General features: G+C 42.4%; 1 protein-coding gene across 1 annotated transcript in view; it reads right to left on the minus strand.

The window, feature by feature from the left end:
• Window positions 1-18,953, minus strand: part of LOC116398361 (EVI5-like protein) — a 32,849-nt gene extending 13,896 nt beyond the window's left edge. Inside the window, 12 exon segments of the mRNA XM_031874593.1 lie at window positions 232-285; window positions 438-498; window positions 701-798; window positions 1,421-1,510; window positions 1,616-1,759; window positions 1,919-2,044; window positions 2,333-2,407; window positions 3,234-3,458; window positions 4,267-4,456; window positions 6,956-7,149; window positions 7,151-7,352; window positions 18,575-18,953. Coding sequence (XP_031730453.1) covers window positions 232-285; window positions 438-498; window positions 701-798; window positions 1,421-1,510; window positions 1,616-1,759; window positions 1,919-2,044; window positions 2,333-2,407; window positions 3,234-3,458; window positions 4,267-4,456; window positions 6,956-7,149; window positions 7,151-7,198 — 1,305 coding nt within the window. The 5' untranslated portion in view covers window positions 7,199-7,352; window positions 18,575-18,953.
• Between the last annotated feature and the right edge of the window lie 1,680 nt (window positions 18,954-20,633).

Genomic DNA, 20,633 nt, shown 5'->3' on the forward strand with positions numbered 1-20,633 from the left:
ACACACACACACACACACACACACACACACACACACACACACACACAGCTCCTCAGGAGAAGAAAACCATCGGGGAAAAAAATGTAAACAAAATTTAAACCCACAGCGTTATCTCGTGACAGTGTTTAACTAGATCTGATCAAAACGCCAAGAGTCCTGTGCTGAGCAATTTGTCTGTTTCGTGTCAATGCACAAACCTGATTTATTTTAGAATTAAAACCCATCTCTTACCTTCTCCAGAGTCTCAATCCTCTGCTTCAGCAGCCTATTTTCTGTGCGTAACCTCTGAGCAGAGAGCGAGGTGGGAGAGAGGTGCAGAACAGATATATATTATATATATATATATATGTATATCATATTATTTATGTTTTAAATCCTACTAATAGCGTTTGTAATATCCACATCATGCATACACACACAGCTGAGTAGACACACACCTTGATCTCAATTTGTTCCTCCATTTCTTTGTTCTTGATTGTGGTATATTCTTTCTCAAGTCTGGTAAAAAATAAAAATACACAAAAACAACACAGGATTATGCAATGTTACCTCAACATCAAAATGTTTAGATTGGCGCTCCATTATAATTTTAATTGCTGAGCAAAAACCAATAGTTAGACTGAAGTACAAATCCTACTGGGCAACGTTAAAGCCTGTTCACAGTCTTATTAGTCGTTAGTTGAGTAACAAGCGCTCTTACTTCTTCATCCTCTTGGGGTTGTACTTGACCTGGTAGGCCCTGAGGATCAGCTTGTCTGTGCAGCTGTCAAACTGGTGGGGGATCACCTTCTGAAAATGCTGGCAGACCCGGAGGGAACCACACACAAGATTAGAGAGCGCGAGACAAGAGATGCTCATTCATATTTCATGCAGAAGCAGGCAGGCACGTTGTATAGAAATGAAGGAGAGCGTCTGCCCTGTGTTGTGTCGAGCAATCGGCTGCTGCATTCAATTAAGTTCATGTATTCATTCATCAGTACGATAAAGAAATTGAGTTTACGGATGAATTCATTTGTCAATCAAAAACTCTAATGATTTGCTGTTTTTCTTTGCGATGTATGACGATAAAGTGAACGTTTCGGGTTTGGACTGTTGTAAATAAATATAAAGGCCATTTTTATGATTTTATCAACAAACTGTTTCAATTAATCAAGGGAATAATTGACATTATAAATGATGACAATAATAATTATAGCTAGTTGCAGCCCTATTTTATATTGAATTTTACCCCAAAATCAAGAGAGAAACGAAATGAGAAACAAGCTTCTGACAGGTGAAACCTTTGTCTCTTAGATTTTCATCTGTTATCAGAAATCAGATAATATAAACACAAATCAAGATCGAATTCGAATAATGTGTGGCTGAATCCACACATTAAACTCATTTTTGCAGCAAACATCATGAAGCTGCAGCTGCTTACCTGCGACATACCCTCCATGTCCAGCTGAATGAGGTCAGTCTGGTTGTACTGCAGGATGGCCAGGCCCACGCGGAAGATAATCTCTAGGCCCTACAGACAGGTCGCATATTGTTGTTACGTGAGCTCAGTGGACTGAAAGGTACAGATTACAAAAAACGAATATACACACATCCCAATACTCAAAATGTTTCCTACCTCATACATGAAGATGTCGAAGATGCGCGTGGCGACAGGCAGGGGGAGGAAGGTGAGGAAAAGGGTGAGGAACCAGGACGAGGCATACATGGATGTGTGGAAACTCTGAGATCGAAAATGGACGTTCAGCTCTGGAAGTTGCTCCTGAGGCGAAGAAAAGAGGATGATTTTCATGCCTCGAGTGACATACAAAACAAAAGTGATGTGCTGAAGATACAAACGAATGCTTTGCTGCCCCTCTGTGGAGGAAAGCTACGCTGCAAGCCTCGTGTTTGTGGATAGACTCTCCTGCTTCCTCTGTACCTGTAGCAGATACTCGAACTGGTAGATGCAGAGGCCCAGCTCGGCCATGCTGGGTTTGAACAGTTCCCTCAGACGGTACTCCTGCATCAGACGCACAAAAACACAAAACGCCTCCTCCTCGGGCATCTGGGAGGAGGGGAGGCGGGTGAGTAAAGTTCCCTCATTTCAGCTACGAATTAGACATTGCTTATGTCGAACAGTTTATTATACACTGACTCTTATATTTCCCCTCTAGAGACAACTTTATTGCTTTGCAACTGTTTCCAAATCCCACAACGTAATCAACTGTTTGTGGTTGTAGCAATCAGAGAAATCTAGAGGGACTGATTACGGTGAACTCCGGACGTATTATAGTGACCCTGGCAAAATATCCTCATCATAGATCATTTTAAACATGATATATTTGATCATTACCTGCATGAGCAGCAGACCAACGATGAATGCGCTGCCTTGGCAGTAGCCCACCTCTCGATCCACCAGAGAGTATGCCTGAAACAACACACACACACACACACACACACATTACATTTGCTATGCGATGTATTTATAGAAAGCAGCACAGATGACATCTGTAATCCAGGCTGAGCATTCAGCTACGAAGAAGTCACCAGAGGTCCCTTCATTTCCTGCCGAGCTGAGCCACCAGGAAACATGACTGGTGTGTAAACGGGGAACGAGCAACAAATCTCCACATTTTATGTTTCCCTAGAGATTTGGTCTCATGAATAAAATGACATTAGGAAGGAAACACTGGCAAGGGCAAAATGCTGATCACAGCAGAATCTTTCCAGTTCAATGCATCTTTTTCTGAATGACTGCGGGAAGACGTGTTTCAAAATGGCACGCTGATTTGATTACTGTTATTTTTGTCATGCTGAAACACATGATTTTGAATATAATGGAACTGTATAGCACTCGGCTTGTGGTGTTTGAAAAACTCTTTCCAGAAATCATGACCTCGGTTACTCAAGATAATCTACAGACCTTGAAGTGAGGCCGATATCTCCAAAACTAGGCGACTCGCACCAGAACGATCTAGATTGATAAACAGCACTAAAAGGAAAAGGAAAATCTTTGCGACCGGAACCAGAGGAGCAGATTTATACCTGATTTGGCACAAACACATAATCTGAGCTGCAACCACCAAGTCACTCACAGCACGCCAAATGAAACTACCACTTAACAAACTGTAACCCCGGCTAAACACACATACAAGCAAAATACATTGATTCCGACAGACGCCAGTCTCACCTCGCTGAATATCAGGACTCAGAAGTCCAGACCTTGAGGTGATGTGAGATGCCGCAGTGCTCACCTTCATGACGTTGAAGAGGACCTCCTGCCCCAGGCTGTCCTGGCCTTTGAAGAACTCGTGCTCGGGGTAGGTGCGGGCAATGTCTCTGCGGATGAGCTTCTCGCACGGGGACGACATCTTCAGCAGCTCGGAGTACTGGTTTTTCACCGGCATGTCGGTGGCGTTGCCCAGCAGCTGCCAGACGATGGCCCGGAAATGGTGAGGGATGCCCTTCCTGATCAACTCCTGGAGGGCGCAGAGAGAGAGAGAGAGAGAGAAAGAGAGAGAGAGAGAGAGAGAGAGAGACCTTGCTCTGTTATGTGGCGAGGGATGTAAGTTGAAGCATCTCTTGAAGAGCAAAGAGAATGCAGAATCAATTACGGGATTATAAATAGATGTATTTACAAGAATAATTTAGCATCATGTCATAATTACATCCACCAGCTGCATTATGAGGTATCACATCAATCCTTCACCTACTCATGTTTTTCATCATAATCATCATTAAAGCCGAACTCCATGTAGAGTTTGCAGGCAGGCCGTGTGTCATTTTGCCTGGTTTGTCTGCTCTCCCATTTCGCTCTAACTCGTTTTGCTGTCCCTCCTCTCATCCATCCTCTCCTCCCCCGGGTGTTTCCTCTTTTTTCGTCACAGAGGACGCCGAAAGACACGGGCGAAGAGAGAGGCGTGTTGGTGAAGTGCAACTTAAAGCCATTGGTGGAATCAGATTTAGTATTGTTTTAAATTGAAAAAAAAAAAACCCGGAGCTCTCAGACAACACTCAGCTCCACGTTTCTGACACACACGCGGCTAAAAGGGACGCACACTGTGACCTTATGGATAAAAACAGACGGATATAAATAGCCAACAAGCCTCTGCAATGAGTCAGGGATTTACAGAGCTTTTCTTCTGTATGTTCCGGTAAACAACATGTGAAAATAAAACGAGGAGGCCGATAACCATCTTATTTATGTTCTCTTTTTTAATTATGTTCAATGACTCAAATCTTCAGAAAACCAGGTAATCTTTATCTTTTCAAATATCCAGTCCCCACCTTCAGGAGTTTGTCCTTCTTGCGTCTCCACTCTTCCCACTCATTGACGATGCGGCCCCACAGGATCCAGGTGTCCTCCTCCAGGTGAGACAGGTTGGAGGAGGCCGAGGAGCTGGACACCAGCGAGGAGCCGCTGTTGCGCCGCGAGCCGCTCATCGACCGCATGGACTTGGAATCGGCCTCCAGCAGCCTGCATGAAGAGACAGCTTATGAAGACGGGGAGCAGGTACACACACTGGAGAGTGACTGGGAAGCTGAGGCACGGCAGGCAGACCGACATTGGGACGATCAGCAGAGTTTTTTAAATACTGAAGAACGTTTTTCGCTGTATTTCTCACAAATAAAAATAAGTCAAAGGAACAGTTTGGGGGGAAAAGGAGCTCTTTTTTTGTGCTGAGATTAAGATGAGAAGGTCAATACTGCTGTCACACATGTCTGCACAATGAATATGAAGCTGCAGCCTTTTATCTTATAGCCAGTGAGTCACTGCTGGTTTGTTTGTAGTCTTTATGCTAAGCTAAGCTAACCAGCTGCTGGCTCTAGCTTCATATGTCACGTACAGATATGAGAGTGCTATCGATCTGCTAATGGAACTCTCGGCAAGAAAACAAATTAGCGTATTTTCCTTGACATTTTTTTTTTTAAATTAACCTTGTATTACTTGGAGTCTGGGAGAGCAGGAAGCAGAGATAAAATGTATGATGGTGGAAGAATTGTACAGGATGTGGCTTCTTCCACAGAGCTACCTTTTGTCTTTAAAAAGGGATTCACTGTCTTTTTGAGTCTAAACAAAACTAAATGTATTTTTGTGCAGTGATACAAACATGTGACCAGACATTTCCCCTGGAGAATCTGGTGGGTGCTGCTCATTGTGTGGGATTAAACCTTATCTAACTCAGGGATTAAACCTCACCCTTCAGTAGAAAAGTCCCTTTCTGAAACATGACTTTGAAACCAGGTGATTACATTACATTTCAATGATGGGCTTTCTCAGAGGCCATGTAGAAGCATCTCGGCTACATGTATGATATCAGTACAAGGCTATCGCAATGATATGTACTGTATGACAAACACTGGATGAAATGGGATTGTTCTCAGGAAACAGACACTGATTAATGCTTTTCTTTATTTCTTCTTTTTGTTTCGGGGTCATGGCACCTAAATCCCTGTGTATGAATGGTCCTAGTCATGTTCCGCTGTTTGTAAAAAGTTACAAAAAAGATATGAAAAGACAAAAACTGACAGCGTCCAGGCCTGCTTTAGAGATTTAAAAAAATGAATCTCACCTATTCAGTGGTTTCAAAAACACTAACCTACATACCCACTTTCTGTTATCCAGTGTATTGTTGCGAATGTGGGGCAAGCAGACTTGTGATCCAGGGTCGACTTGACATCAGCTTGTGGTCATTTCACACAAATTTCTTTTGCAGTGAACTGGGTGCATGCACACCTTGAACAACGACAAAGTTTCAAGCCCAAAGTGGTCTGTGTCTAAACGCTGGAAAATACAGTATATTGACCTATTTCTCCAGAAATGACTGGGACCAAGGCCATCTGCATGCTAAGTTATACAGGGCCAAATACACGTTTTCAATCTCAATCTTCTCATGTTCAAAAGTCAATCTTAGATTCGTCTATCACTTTAAGTCTCACAAATAGACAACGGTATCTGATATTTTTTATGTGCTTTTTAACATTAGGGAAAGATTCATTAAAAAGGTCTCGTAAGGAAACTATTATTGTTTTATTTAATTTACTTTTGAGGTATCAGTGGTTGCTATGTGCTGCACAATATTTGGCTTTAATACAGAAAATCTATCTACCTGTACTACTGTCGTCGTTTCACAAACTTCCCCTGGAGATCGTATTTCTTTATCCCCCATCATGAAGTTCTAATTATCTCCCGTATTAGACCATCTCATTAATTAGTCGCTGTTTTAACGCTACCTTCAAACCTCATTATGTTATGAGCTTCAGCATCTGCTGCTGAAGTCAAACTGTAAATACACTTGCAAGTTGACCTATTTGTCTCTTCTTTCATCTATTCTTGAGTTTGTGTTCTTGTTTGATCAGAAGATTTTACTCCAAACGTCAACCATATACAGTTTATAGACTCTTCTTGTTCATTGTTGGTTCTTTAGGTAAACTTTTATTTTTTTAAATTTGCTTATTCACCTACCTACCTGCCCACAGTAACAACTGTAACTAGCAAGCTAACTGAGCTAACGTTAGCACCATGAACTGAAAACAACTGTTTCCTGCTGAATATTTTTACGTTTCTAACTGACTAGTTTTAAAATTACAAATGTAACGATCCATCAATCTGGATCGATGTTTTGGATTCAATGATCAACGATCCAATGTCATCGATGCAAAGTGTAAACAGTGACACATAAAATCATCTATAAGGTGTTTTTTTATTGGAGTTGATTGTTTTTCATTTAAATGTCAAATTTGTAAATGGGTATGTGATACCATCTCGTGTTGATTGAAGGTTTTTTAGAAAGAAAAAGACACGACCGTTCAAACATGCAGAGAAAGCTTAACGGGCTTGCTGAATGGACAATGGTCAATTGTTTGGAAGTCTAAACGTAACATACAACTACTCCTTCAGTATTAACTGGTTGAACCTGCTACAATACAACTATAATAACTGTCTCGTTTTCACCAGGACAGCTACTGAGCTCACCTGTTCTGCTCCTCCAGTTTGGCCAGCAGCTCCAGTTCGTCAGGACTCAAGTTCTCCGAGTCTGCCGGGGAGGCTGCCGGCGCTGACAGCACTGCATCATGGGAAGATGAGTCTGGGCTGAGCACTGGGCTGCCCGTTGATGGGGGGTCTGGGTCCATGCCGGGAGGGGAAGAAGGGCACTCTAGCTGAGGGGGGAGCCCCACTGGAGCCCTCTCTCTCTGGGCTGCTGCTGGGTATAGACATGGTGGTGACGATGGAGTGGGATGGGTGAAGCGGTGTGGGTGAGGTAAGAGGGTCTTCCAGTCTCACTGTTGGTCTCCCTCCTCAGTGAGCCTGGCTATCACCTGATTGGCCACCTGGCTGGCCGTGGAGCCGATATGATCAGAGGTATTCAAACCTGTCATGGATGCAAAGAAGGCACAGAAAATTAAAGCGTGTCAAAACCTCGGGTTACACTGCATGACATGTCCGGCCTTCGTAAGTTGTATCTTTTAAAATAAGAGCGACAAACAACAATTTTTTTTTGTTGGTTTTATTTTTTGTCTAAACCCGAAGATTCTTAATTTCCAATTACATCAAACACATTTGAGAAGCACATTTTTGCTTGAACAATTACTTAAACGCTATGATGATTATAGCAATAGTGTTTTGGGGGATTGGCACCCACCTCACAGGTAAACAAACATAAATGAATCAAACAAATGAAGGACGCATCATAGTTATCCACATGTGCAAAAATACAAATCCTTTGCATTTTTTGTTTGTGCACTCTAAGATGCGAGATGTCATGTTTGGCTTGATGGACTGAATCGAGTAAACTGGCCACATTAGGATGCCAACGATGCACCCTGGCTTAAGTAACTACTTTGAAGGAGTGGCCCTGAGTCACTATAATGACATCATCCTGACAGAGAGCATCACGGTCCATCACTGCACACACACTCGGCTATCTGGGAGCTAGTTTTCTTCACACTAAGATGGACGGAAACAATGTTGTTGTTGTTGATGTTCATCACTGTAAAAGGGAGTGTGAGAACGAACGTGTCAGCAGTGTTGCACTCATGTTGACTTTCAGAAGGTCTGAGCCTTGGTCACACCTCCTGAGCCATTAATGTGCATGTAGAGAAAATAAATCAGATGATTAACTGAGGGAGATTAGAGAGACAAGGCAGGTAATCTCAAACCTTAGAAAGAGCTGAAGCCACACTCACACAGCCAAAAAAGGCGCTAACTAGAACCATATAGGACCTTTCCACCTCCTACGGGTGCAAACAAGAATCCACACTAGGCGTTCTACCAAGAGCCCTTTCATAAAAAAGGCTTCTTTTAATAGTTTTCCCTTCTAATACAATCACCAACAAACAAGATCTTTCATCCAGTGGAAAGTGTATTCAACCGTACCGTTTGGGCTCGAGCTTTGGGCATCAAAACGGATTGCTTCCAGTGATAAAGTGCGTACAAGAGAAAGGCATTTTTATCTTGAGTGCAACATTTCACTTGCTAATGTTAGACAGCACATCTAGACGCCGCGCTTTGCTTTCCCCATCGCGTTCATCTTAACAAATACGTCCATGAGATAGACAGCTGAATATTAGAGGACAGTGTTAAGATCTCACACATCCAAGAGGTAAACAAGCATCTCAGAGCTTTGCTGTTGTGCTGAAATGCCAGCAACACACACACACACACACACACACACACACACACGCACACGCACACGCACACTCACACACTCTGCTTCTTTGTCTGTCTATGCTGCAGCTAGCAATCAGAGATGCAGCTGAGGAGGGATTGCCTTTAGTCAGTGGAGAAATTGAGCGAAAAGGCCAAGCTGCTGCTCTGTAATAGGGAGCAAAATGAGGAGTTACAGTCCGCTCCCCCAACTCTCCTTCCTCTGCATTATGGATGGCAGCTCTTTTACTAGGGGAGCCCAGTAGAAATTACTTTTGACCACACACACACGCACGCGGTGCAGCTGACCAGCTAATAATAACTCATATAGGCACTTGTCCAGAGGAGAGAAATCCCAGCCAGAAACCAGTAAGGTGCACTCAGAAGAGTGCAGATCTCTGCCAGGTGTGTCTGCAACAAAAATACACAACATACACAAACAGCAGTGTGGTCATAGCTGGCAAATGCAGCAACAACAACAACAACAACACAGCTCATTGATCGACAAATGCCATGTTGAATTAGAAAAATCAATGCAACGGGGAATTGATTTTGGCCGTGTGATCAACCATGAAGGTCGAGAGAAACATACAGATGCAGGCAAGCAGCGCAGACAAATAGCCTGCAGGAGAGGAGAGGAGCATAATAACAGTCTGAACAGGGACGAGACAAGGGCCACATTCATGCACAGACACCGGCCCAATCAAAAGAGTCATTAACAAGTCAATGAGACCAATCACATTTGTAAAAGGCCTAGGTCAAGAGGCAAATCTGAAATGACATCCTTTGTGGTGTTAATGTGAACCCTACCCATCTCTAGATTGCTTGTGAGAGTTTACAATTTTGTATCAATCAACGGTCAGACGGCTGATACTGTAATGGATGACGATGGTGATTAATCTCGCTGATCATAGCACTCGACTGCATCAATGCAGCCCAGATGAAATCAAATCAAACCAGCTGTTACTGCCAAGCCGTGTAGCCCAATGTCAACAAACCATTCTCACTTTACCTCACAGCTTAACTTTAAAACCACGAACATATTAGCCTCCTTCAAACCGGTCGTCCCTTTGTTTACGGAGCTGGTTGACGGTGGTACTACTTCGCCATAGCTTTGAGTTAAGTCACTTTCTAGGCTAGCGACCTGCAGAGAACACTGACTGTCACAGCAATTCTCCACCAGGCGCTTGCCTCTTTATTACAATACATTTTGCCCATGGCCTTGCAGCGTTTGAACACTACCACAATGTATTGCAAAATAGCAACAACCAAAGAAAAGGAAAGCTGCAAATGGTATTTTAAATTGATTGAAATCCACGACACGTTTGGTGCAAAAAAAGAGAAAGCTGAGATCTGTTGGGACAAGTATCTGGACCTATTCAAAAAAGGACGTTGTTAGATTGAAGATCAGCCTGTTAGTCATGACAGTACAAAAGAAGAGAGGATTTTGCACCACAGAGTGCTTTGCAGCTGTGTCGTTGTGGTCAGACCTCACTGTAAAAAGGTGTGAGTCATGCAGGACTACAGCAGAGTGGTACTGAAGTGGGAGTTTTTCCTCTCTCTCGCTCACACAGGTACACACACACACACACACACACGCACACGCACACACACACATAGGTTAATGGAAGGACATTGTGAAGGTCTCTGACAAAGCAAAACAAGCCAGATTTTCTGAGCTTGGCTGTTCTCTCTGTATGACGGCAGGCTCCCTCTAATGTCGTTGTGCACTTGGGAGAAACTGCAGAGGACTGTGACATAAAGGAGGGTCGTGGAGTCTTTCACTGCAATCCATTTAAATTGGTGTTTCTAAAGCATGATTTTTTTGTGTGCCTGTGCTACATGAAAGATTACTGTTTAGCATGGGCACTGACACGTCTCCATGCTTGGTGTGGCCAGGTTTATATTGCTTAAGTTCCACCTCAGTGTGTGTGTGTGTGTTGCCCTGCATGGGTGTGTATGAGTCCTGCAGTTTAGAGTGTTCATGTTTAGTCCCTCCTTAACTGATATCACCATGCACAATTATTGTATCGTTTACATTCTATGCCTGAACGCATCCTCTCCGAGCTCGCACTGTCTACAGGAACAGACAGTGCCATTGTTTCCTCTTGTGCCCCCCCCCCCCCCCCTCCATGTTTTGAACGTTGTATCCGTGCTTTGCATTCAAAACCCTCGAGCGTGATCTGTCTGATTTACAAAATACTTGTGAATACGCTTTTCACAATCTCCATCTGGACTTGGCGACGTTGAGCCGGCCTTGGGCAATTCAAATAAGAAGGGTTTAAAAAAAAAAAAAAATGGTGCCCCCCATGATCTCTTCACAACACCCCCAACAGCAGCTCCGTCCATATTTTCCCTTTTGCAAAAATAAGAAAACGGTAATATTACATGAGATCATCACACACGCTGAGTCGTCAATTATTTTACCAGAGGCCAAAAAAAAAAAACACCCTGGAATAACCCGACCAGCATTTCAAGAAAGAAAAACGAAAATCAGCTAGTTTCAACCTCGCTGATGGATCACCCCCTCCCTCTTCTCCTCCCCCCTCTGTCTATGTGTGTGTGTGTGTGTGTGTGTGTGTGTTTGGCCCTCGGGGCCTTCCAGGCCTGACATTAAGGGCGACCTCTTTGTTAATCCGTGGCTGCTAACCTTGCTGTTGTTCCAGCTCATGATCTCATGTTTTGGTTACTGACACGTGGACTGTTCATTTCCACGCTATTCATCTACTGGGCCCGCTGTCCTTGTGACTGCTGTTGGGCTCGACGCTGCTCAAAGTGTCTCTTTGTAAAGGGGGGGGTGTTGTGGTTCTTTTTCCAAAGCTCTCTCCCTCAGTGTTTGTGAAAGGCGTAACTGGAAACAGAAGGACTTGATTAGCTAAAACCAATGGGTGGAATTAGGTCCTTGCTGCACTGATGCAGACAAGTTAAACACCCTCCACATACAGTGCACAAGGGCAACGGCGTGTTGAGTAGAAACCGATCAATTTGTGTATGACCAAAGCAGGCTTTTAAATGACCGTACAGGATCTGCCTGATGGGGTAAAAAACACCTAAGAACAACTACACAAAAATACTGTTGTTATCGGGAGTAGCCTATAATTTTGAGGTACTTGTACTTTATTTGAGTATTTCTATTTTACGGTACTTTATATTTCTAACTAACTGCGTTTCAGAGAGTAATATTGTAATTTTTACAACATTTATTTCACAGCTATTGTTGTTGGTTACATTTTTTAGATTAAGATTGTAAATACAAACATGTGACTTGTTTATAAAATAAGATGTTTGGTTATAAATCAAAAAGACACAACACTATATGAGTACAGTACATTTAAAGTTAGCCCCACCTTGACCAAATAAAACATTAAAGTGCCACTTACATAGTAATGCAAAAATGATCCAAGAAATAGGAGTACTTTGTTACAAATAATGTTGTGTTTTTACTTTAAGGAGTATTTAGCATTCCACTGCTGTAACATTGTTGACTTCCCGATGAATAGTTTAAGAAAAAAAAGGGTTAAAATCAATGCAGCCATACCACACATATCATCGTTATTATTCTTCACTGTCAAATCCTGTACGGTCAGAGTGTTATGCTAGTAGCGATTAATGTAGCCTCGAGCTGCTAGCCTCAAACAGATGTGAGCAGCATCTACAGAGGTATGCTCACTTCTTTCCAACTCCCCACACCCCCACGTTTATTTTTAATTTTCAAACGTTTACGACCCAACCACCGCTGACTCAAGTGACATCACTTGAGGCAGGTTATCAGACTCTGTGCAGCTCCCTATGGAGACACGAATACTTTATACAATGTGTTCACAAGACCTTGAAGTTTTGACTATTAAAAGTTCCACTTTAAGTCAAATTTAGAATGCATGACTTACGTGTATTGGGATATTTTTATACTGTGGTATTGGTACTTTCACCTCAAGGTCCCATATTGTTAAAAGTGAGATTTTCATGTCTTTTTTATTATAAAGCAGGTCTAGGTGCTACATAAATACTGTTAAAGGGGCCATCAGGATTTCCGTTTAGTTTAGGTATATTCAGACAGACAGTGTGAGAAAAACAGAGTATTTTTGAACATTAAAGCGTGTAAACACGTTCTAGTGGAAACCCCAAATGTATGAACCTGGTAATGAGCAGGATATGTCTCCTTTAAAGAAAGTTATCTGAGTACTTGGTCCATCACCACTGCTGCCTAATCTGACTGCTGATAGCATGTGTGGTTTATGTTCATGTCTCTGTGTACTGGAAATGTCTACCCATTAACCCATCAGCTTTCCAGCAGCATCATTAGAGTAACGACGACCTGTTCTCCAAACAGCCCCCGTGTACCCACTCATGTAATTGGTAACTCTCTAACGTGTGTGCTCTCCAACAAATGTTTTCCCTGGATTTGTTCATAAGTGTGGCATTGAGCCTGAATGAGGCAGAGACACATTCAGGGCAATCGAAGCGACACTGACGACGAATGCTGCCCCGACTTGGTCCCCTAAAATCTACTGACCACATTCACTTTATATGACTAATGCTTTCCTGCTCCGAATTTGGTTAGTATCCCTCTCCAGATCATTCGTCTCCCCTGAGTGCCACTGTGAGAGGAAATTGTCTAGAAATAGCCATCCCCCACAACCCATCAATTACCTTCAAGTACAGGAGAGGATTTTGCTCTATTCTACCACTGAATGGTCAGTGCATTATTTTATAACAAGAAAATGCAAGATAACACAGACTGCAGCATCCACTAATCACGCACTGATCTCTAAACTGGATTACATGAGGTGGCCATGGAGGATAAACAGCTACAGACTGGGTGCTACTACAGGCACATATAGCCACTGCTTAATGTGATGCTGAATGACTGACATTAGTCTTCCTGCTGCATGCATTATATTATCTTTTAATTTCATACTTTCCCAGCAGCGCCGTCACGATCACTGATCAGTAGCTGAGCTGCTGTGTAATCACCCGTTCTGATTACAAACATCTGCCGTTTGCGTTAGAAATGGCGGCGAAAATTCACAAACTACATCTCAAAAATGAGATTAATTTGAATGGTTTGCTTGTTTTCTTGTGTTTCATAACAACCTCAAGCCTCCTGGGGAAATGAGAGAAACTAATCAAATTTCAAAAAAACACTCCAAAGCAGAGGCTCGTTGCCGGCCCATTGGCTGACAGGACACATCACATTACAGGTCGACTGTGCAAACGGAGCATCATCCACAGAGGTTTCAAAATGCCTCAGTCTCTCATTCAGTAACACGTCAGTGTTGTTAATCATACTCCCACAGATTGAGCCTGCGGTAAATCATTCCCTTGCGTTCATTTTAAACAACATCTTGACTTAGCTGATGAAACGCTCCGACCTTTTGTACAGAGAAGCAGCATGTTTGTACCCGACTACCTCCAGAATCACAGATATTTTTGGTAACTATGTGTAATGCCAAATGCTTATGAAATATTTGTCCTCACCGTGTATTCATAGCCACTCAGCTTACCTAATGACAGTGGTGTAATTAGGGTTGACCGATTTTGAAAAAAATATCAAACTGCGATTATTATGACTGATATGGAGAATGCGACATGATTTTTTTTTACAATTTTTACATGATTATACTTATTTTCATTGAAAACCATTAAAATGATTGTTATGGTGTGATTGTAGAGATGCGCTGTACCAAACAAAAAAGGTGCTAAATTCGATATTCAGAGCAGAGGGATTGCCTCCACACAGCTCTCAACGTGGCGACGACTGAGCCGGCGGCTTGCAGCTAACGGTGCTAACAGCTTTAACAGTGCAGTCAACAGGGCTGAGTGTTTACCTGAGGGGGAACCGGAGGTTGGGTGCTACCTCTTGTTGTCTTTACATAACAAATATTAGTTTGCTGCTATATTATTACTCTGTATATCATATAGAGAACATTTCAATGATTGAACATTTTACTCCGCTACACTACACTTTAGTGACAGCTTTAGTTACTTTTCAGATTACACATTTGATAATCGTATAAAATACAAAGTGTGAACCAATGGTGCCCAACCCTTTAGGCTTTGACTCCTTTAAAAATCAGTGTCTGGTTGGGAAAGCTTCACGTTTCAGATGTCTGTGAATTGTTAGCACCAAAGAGACATTATTTTCACTGACAGAGAAAACATTAGAGGAAGCTATAATGAGCTAATCATAATCATTTTAATGTTTGTCAAAGAAAATGAGAATGATTAAAAAAATTATCACTCCCTCTAATATCACAAATCCTATCACAATTGTAATATCAGTCATAATAATCCTGATTAGATATTTATACAAATGGCCCTATGCACGTCTGCCTCATTATTTGAACATAATTTGATTGAGGTTATAAATCCAACATGCAGCAGTCTGAAAACAAGATCACGTTTCAGTCATTGTAAAAATCTGCAGGGCTGCACAGATCCAGTTACAAAACTGCAGTCGACATGAACAAAAGGGGTAGAAAGCAGAGCTGTGGAGGAGCTGCAGTCGTAGTGAGCTTGAACCACATCAGCCAGGTCATCAAGCTGCTCCATGTTTCCATGTGTCAGCAAAGGAAATGGAGTGCAGTGCACACAGGCCGGGCCAGCACCAGAACAGTCAACCAGCAAGCCAACCAGTTAGACAAGCAGATCCAGGACAGATGATACTGAAGGCTTTAGAGCGACAACATTTTGTCGAAAAAACATTTAGTAAAGCTTTTTTGTGTGGCTGGTGTGCTGTTATTTTATTGACCCTTTGTTAAGTCCCGCCCCCTGCTGCCACTCCGTCATGCTGTCAGAGCTACGTTACCATGGAGCCCACACTGTCACCAACTGCACTCAATGACTAAACATTATCTAATTTTTAGAAAAAGGAAAAGGCGACTTCAGAGAGAAGCAGAGAGACGGGTCAACAAAATGAGCCTGACGAATACAGCCGGATGTGAAACTGATTCAGCAGCTCAAACAGGTTTAAAAGATAAAGATAGAAGCTAAAGCTTCAGATCACAGAGTAAAAGTGAACCACAGCATCACCTGGTGATCGAGACAGAAGACAATGGAATTAGGGAACAACACTGTTCCTCTTTATTCACTGTAATAATCATTAAAAAGCAAAAGCAGCATGTGTAAACATTCAGTAAACCTTCAGCAGCTAGCGTAGCACAGAAGTGCTAACACTAGTTAATGATGTGCTAACGTGCTCTGCTAACAGGTTTTTACATAGAAATATAATGTTTTAGAAATGCATATCTCCTCCCCACCTCTCTCCGAGTAACGAGTATCATTACTACACAACGTTTAACCACGAAGAGCTAAAGTCAACAAAGCCAGCCTGAACATGAAGACAATCTGCGTTCCAGGGCGGGACTTGGCAAAGGCCATGAATTCGGTGAATATAGGAAAAAATGTCCCAACTGTCCAAATCAGGCGCATGGTATTTTAGAGCAGAAGCACGTAAAAATGACAAAACTTCTCAGGTTCCAGCTTCTCAGATGTGAATATTTACTTGTTTTGCTTGTGTCCTGTGATAGTAACTTGAATATCTTTGGGTTTTGGAACTGTTGGTCGCACAAAACAAGACATCATTTAACATCAACTTGGTCTCTGCGACATTTTATGACCCAATACTGAAAATTATTGTTAGTTGTAGACATATATTTTCTCCCCTAAACTTTAACTAAGTGACAATGTTCCCAGACTTTACCACAGTCAAACAGCCACTAGAGAAAACACCATTAACCTCATAAACTAATAAAGTTTACATTTATATTTTGAGGAAATGTATCTCTTGTGTGAGGCACTGGAACAGAGGGAACATCTGAGGTCTTATCAGGGGCAAAACGAAGCCTGCTGAGTTACAACATGAGACTGAATCTTTTAACAAAAAAGATGCATACAAACATGTAATAACTGTGATAATGACTGTCTACACAACTGCTGCTACAAAGGCTAGTTTATCAAAAAGTCATAATGCTCCTTTTTGATTATTCATCTAAAAGGGTTTTTCTCACTGGGTTAAGCCACTAGGGGAGTGAAAGTTAGATCTCATTGTAAGCTTGTTAAAGAGACATAGCCTCACCCTTATTTGCACAACTTATCAAAAGGCAAATCTTGTTTTGAGCGTGAGGGAAATCAGTGAGTCCATCCTTGCTACGACCTGTACACGTTGCTCCTGTACGTCCCTGTTCAACAACCAAACACGGTGGATGGCAGCAAGCGGACAAGCTGTACGGCACAGAGAGATGGCTGCGAGATGATATCCCTCCTCCTGTTGATGCTGGAGGCTACACACACAACTTCAAATCCATGCACACACACACACACACACACACACACACACACACACACACACACACGTGTACAAACGACTCAGAAACTGTTGATCCTGACGACGCTATCCAGAGCCTATTAGCTTACCGCTCCTCTCACACTAATGTGGCAGCAGCAGCAGTGAGTGCACAGGAAAAGGTTAGCTAGGATAAGCTGTGGTGTGATCGCCTGTCGTGGACATAGAATGCAATCTTTTGTGTGTGTGTGTATGTGTGTGTGTGTGTGTGTGTGTGATCGTGGGATCAGTTAAAGAAGTTTCGAGGCTGCGGCACATGAAAACAAGGTTACCAGGATGTGAGAATCAGATACCTGTTTCCTTGACGATGAAATGTGTGAGGTGCTTTTTAGCATTTGGAGAGTGGATTTTAAACCTGAGAATAATCTCACTGCATCTCACACACACGGATATGATGCACCCATTACTCAGCGGTACGTGGCTTTAGTCACGGGGCAGTCAAGCCGTAATTACAAATCAACAGAGTAAGATAATTAATTCATTGAATAGTTTACCCACTCGTAAAAAAAAAAAGAAGAGGAAAAGATAAGTGCCTGAGGGAGCTCTTCCATTTTGTTTAGTCAGCAGTATCCTTAATCTTTTATTATCACACCTCAAAACTATGTCAGTCATGCCTACTTTTTATTCCACTTGGGAGGTAACAATAATGTGTGTCTGGCCAGATCTAAACAGTCATAACGCAGTGGTTTATCTCAGCGTCATAACGCAGTGGTTTCTCTCAGCACTTTAGAGACCTGCAGGTTTTTCGGTCTTGCAAGCCAGACATTTAAAAGGGATTTACCTTTGGACCACTCTCTGGTCAGATGGATAAAGTAACAGCAGCTGGATCGAGGGTCAAAACAACCGAAATGTCACTTTTAGCAAAGGCGACCAACGAATTGGGCAGGTGGGGGCCCAGCGTCTGTTTTTCCCAAGGACAGTGACATGTTGATTGAAACACACAGGTGGATACAACACGGTAGCCCCCTCTGTCACCCATCCACTGTTCTTACAAAAGAAGAAGAAAAAGAAAGCCTATTTATTAAAAGGTGACAGTGACTCCTACAGCCATTTGTCCCGGGGTTTCATTGTGAAAGAGCCTTTAAATCCCAGTGACTGGGGTTTCATTTGGACATGACAGCTCATTATCCCGGCCTGTTGTTGCTCGAGGATGCCTGGACGACAGGCCTACATGCTCTGCAGTCGACTCATGAGGCTCCGCTGGATCATCACATCTGTGGCCGAAATGACACATCAATCTTTGCGGCACCAAGTGTCCTTGCATTCCAACAACACGATTGTGTAAGGTGCACATTAGACACGAGGACACTAAATACACAATAAGTACGGTTTACAGGCTAATGAATTGGCCGAGTCTCCGATGGCATGCCGTACAGTGGAATTTTTCCCTGAGATAAATGGAGCAGAAGGATGAAGCTGCTGTTGATGGGGCTTCAACAACCAGCACCGATACCGCTTTGCTGTGTGGGCCTGTGTTTTTTACGTTGATTTGATACACATTAATAAGCCAGTTGGCCCGTGAATAGGCTCCACGCGATAACATTGATATTACATTTAAAATAAATAAACACCTAAAATACACAAATACAACAGTGAATGCCTACCTGGGCTGCTTTTCCATAATCACAGCGGTGCGTTTTGTCGTCGCTCCCACATCAGTCCGTCGTAAATGTCAAACGTGTGTTATCAGCTAATTAAAACCTTTAATAGACCACCGAGGACAAATACAGAGAGATTGTCCAACGCAGTGCCATCGTCCTGCCGCCGCTCAACCGGGAGGCAGCGCGGCGTCGCACAGCTGGTCGCGAGCCTCGGCGCGCGGAGAGGCTCGCGTGTGTGAGTTGAATTAGAGGAGAATGTTTCTGGAGAGATTCTTAAAAATAACCATGACAGCCGTGCGGTGTAGCCTGCGGTTCAACGGGGATTTCATATAAACGGCAGCATCAGTCATGACGAGTTAATCACACCGAGTGGCATCCTGTGCCTTCAACTGAGCACGAGGCGGGGGCGCACCAATCAGGTGGCAGAATGAGATATGATCGGCATGCCACGAACCAATGGCCTGTTCGGACGGGGAGATCCCTTTGGAAGGACAACAAAGACAGCCAATCAGTGCAGATCTTTATTTGGCAGGAAGGCGGGACCTGCAGGTGTCATACAGCGGTGTCGGATTATCTGTGTATGGTATAAATAAACGATTAATTATGTGAGATTAACGGTTATATATAACAGTTTTAATATATCTCTGGCTCAGCACATGATTATACCATAGTAACTAACTGTCGTGTCACAACTACAAGCGCCTGTCTATGTAATTGCTATTTTCAGTGTTATGTCTTGAAAAAAACATTTTTATTTGGCTAGATTTCAACAACAGCCACAATTATAAGTAGTCTACCTGTTCTGTTTAAATTGACCTTGACCTAAGAGCGGCAGCAGGTAGGCTAGCCTATCACAGTACAGTGGTGGACGAAGCCTACTGCCTCCAATACTCAAGAAAATGTATACACTATACACTGTACAAACACATTGAAAATGTTACTAAAGTAAAACTATATTATCAGTGCTATTATCAGTGAAATCTTCTTAAAAACAAAAACGAACATTCGTTAATGATAACTAAACTGTCATACATAACCTGAAGGGAACATTTTGCTGGGGATATCCCAAACCTAACATTGTTTCCTGTGAAGTTAAGTACATTCGTGATAATGCTTCTGTTCAACTCTTCACTTGAAGTACAATTTCAAAAGACCTGCAGGACTTTTACTCTGCAGCATTAATAGTTTTACAATTTATGATTAATACTGTAGTTTTACTTTAGGAACATGTTTGACCATTGCCAATACCCACAATCCCTAAACAGCTTCAACAAGACGTTGCTGAAGGACAATTAGCTCTACTATATCTTATTTTTTCTAGCAGCAGCATAGATAGCATTTCTCTGATCCATTGTTTAAAAGAGGGCGGTTTATCTGATTTTCACGGAAGAAGAATGAGTCTTTGAGCCATCAATGTAGCACATGTGTCTGAAATACAGAAACCGTTATCTCTGGTGAAGAAATCCCATGGATGGCAATGTGTGAGGTGGGCACTTTGTTTTCCTGCACATTATTCATGAAAATGCTTCGAAAAACTTGTTCCAGGATTGACGCAACCAAAACATATGGCCTACATTAGCTGTGGTACGGTGGCATCTTGAACATTGTGGGCTTATATTGGGTTACATTTTTGCAAGTCTTTTGAGTAGTAGGCATTGTACTACCTTAAATTGAATAAGGCACTGTCTTATACTGAAGGAAGAAGTATGGATGCATTCAAGGCTGAGTTTCCAGAAAGCATCTTTTAATCCACTTCAGATTAGATCTCTAGATCTCTAGATGCTTTTTACCACAGGCAAGCCTTGAGGGATGTTCTCTGCCTTTGTATTGAGGCCCCATATAACAAAAGTGAACATATTATGAGATACATTTAATGCCATCGGTCAACTGGCCAAATATATTTTCTTTATTGCCATCAAGTGGATTAAATGGATACTGCGGCTCCCCAGGCTCTTGGACCATTGTGAGGAACAAATGCTGCAAATGCTTTATATCATTCAGATACTTATTAATTGACAATTTAAGAACTTAAATTATCACAATACTTTCATCCGAAATATAT

This window comes from Anarrhichthys ocellatus, unplaced genomic scaffold (genome assembly GCF_004355925.1).
Source record: "Anarrhichthys ocellatus isolate YVR2014 unplaced genomic scaffold, GSC_Weel_1.0 scaffold83, whole genome shotgun sequence".
Classification (NCBI taxonomy): domain Eukaryota; kingdom Metazoa; phylum Chordata; class Actinopteri; order Perciformes; family Anarhichadidae; genus Anarrhichthys; species Anarrhichthys ocellatus.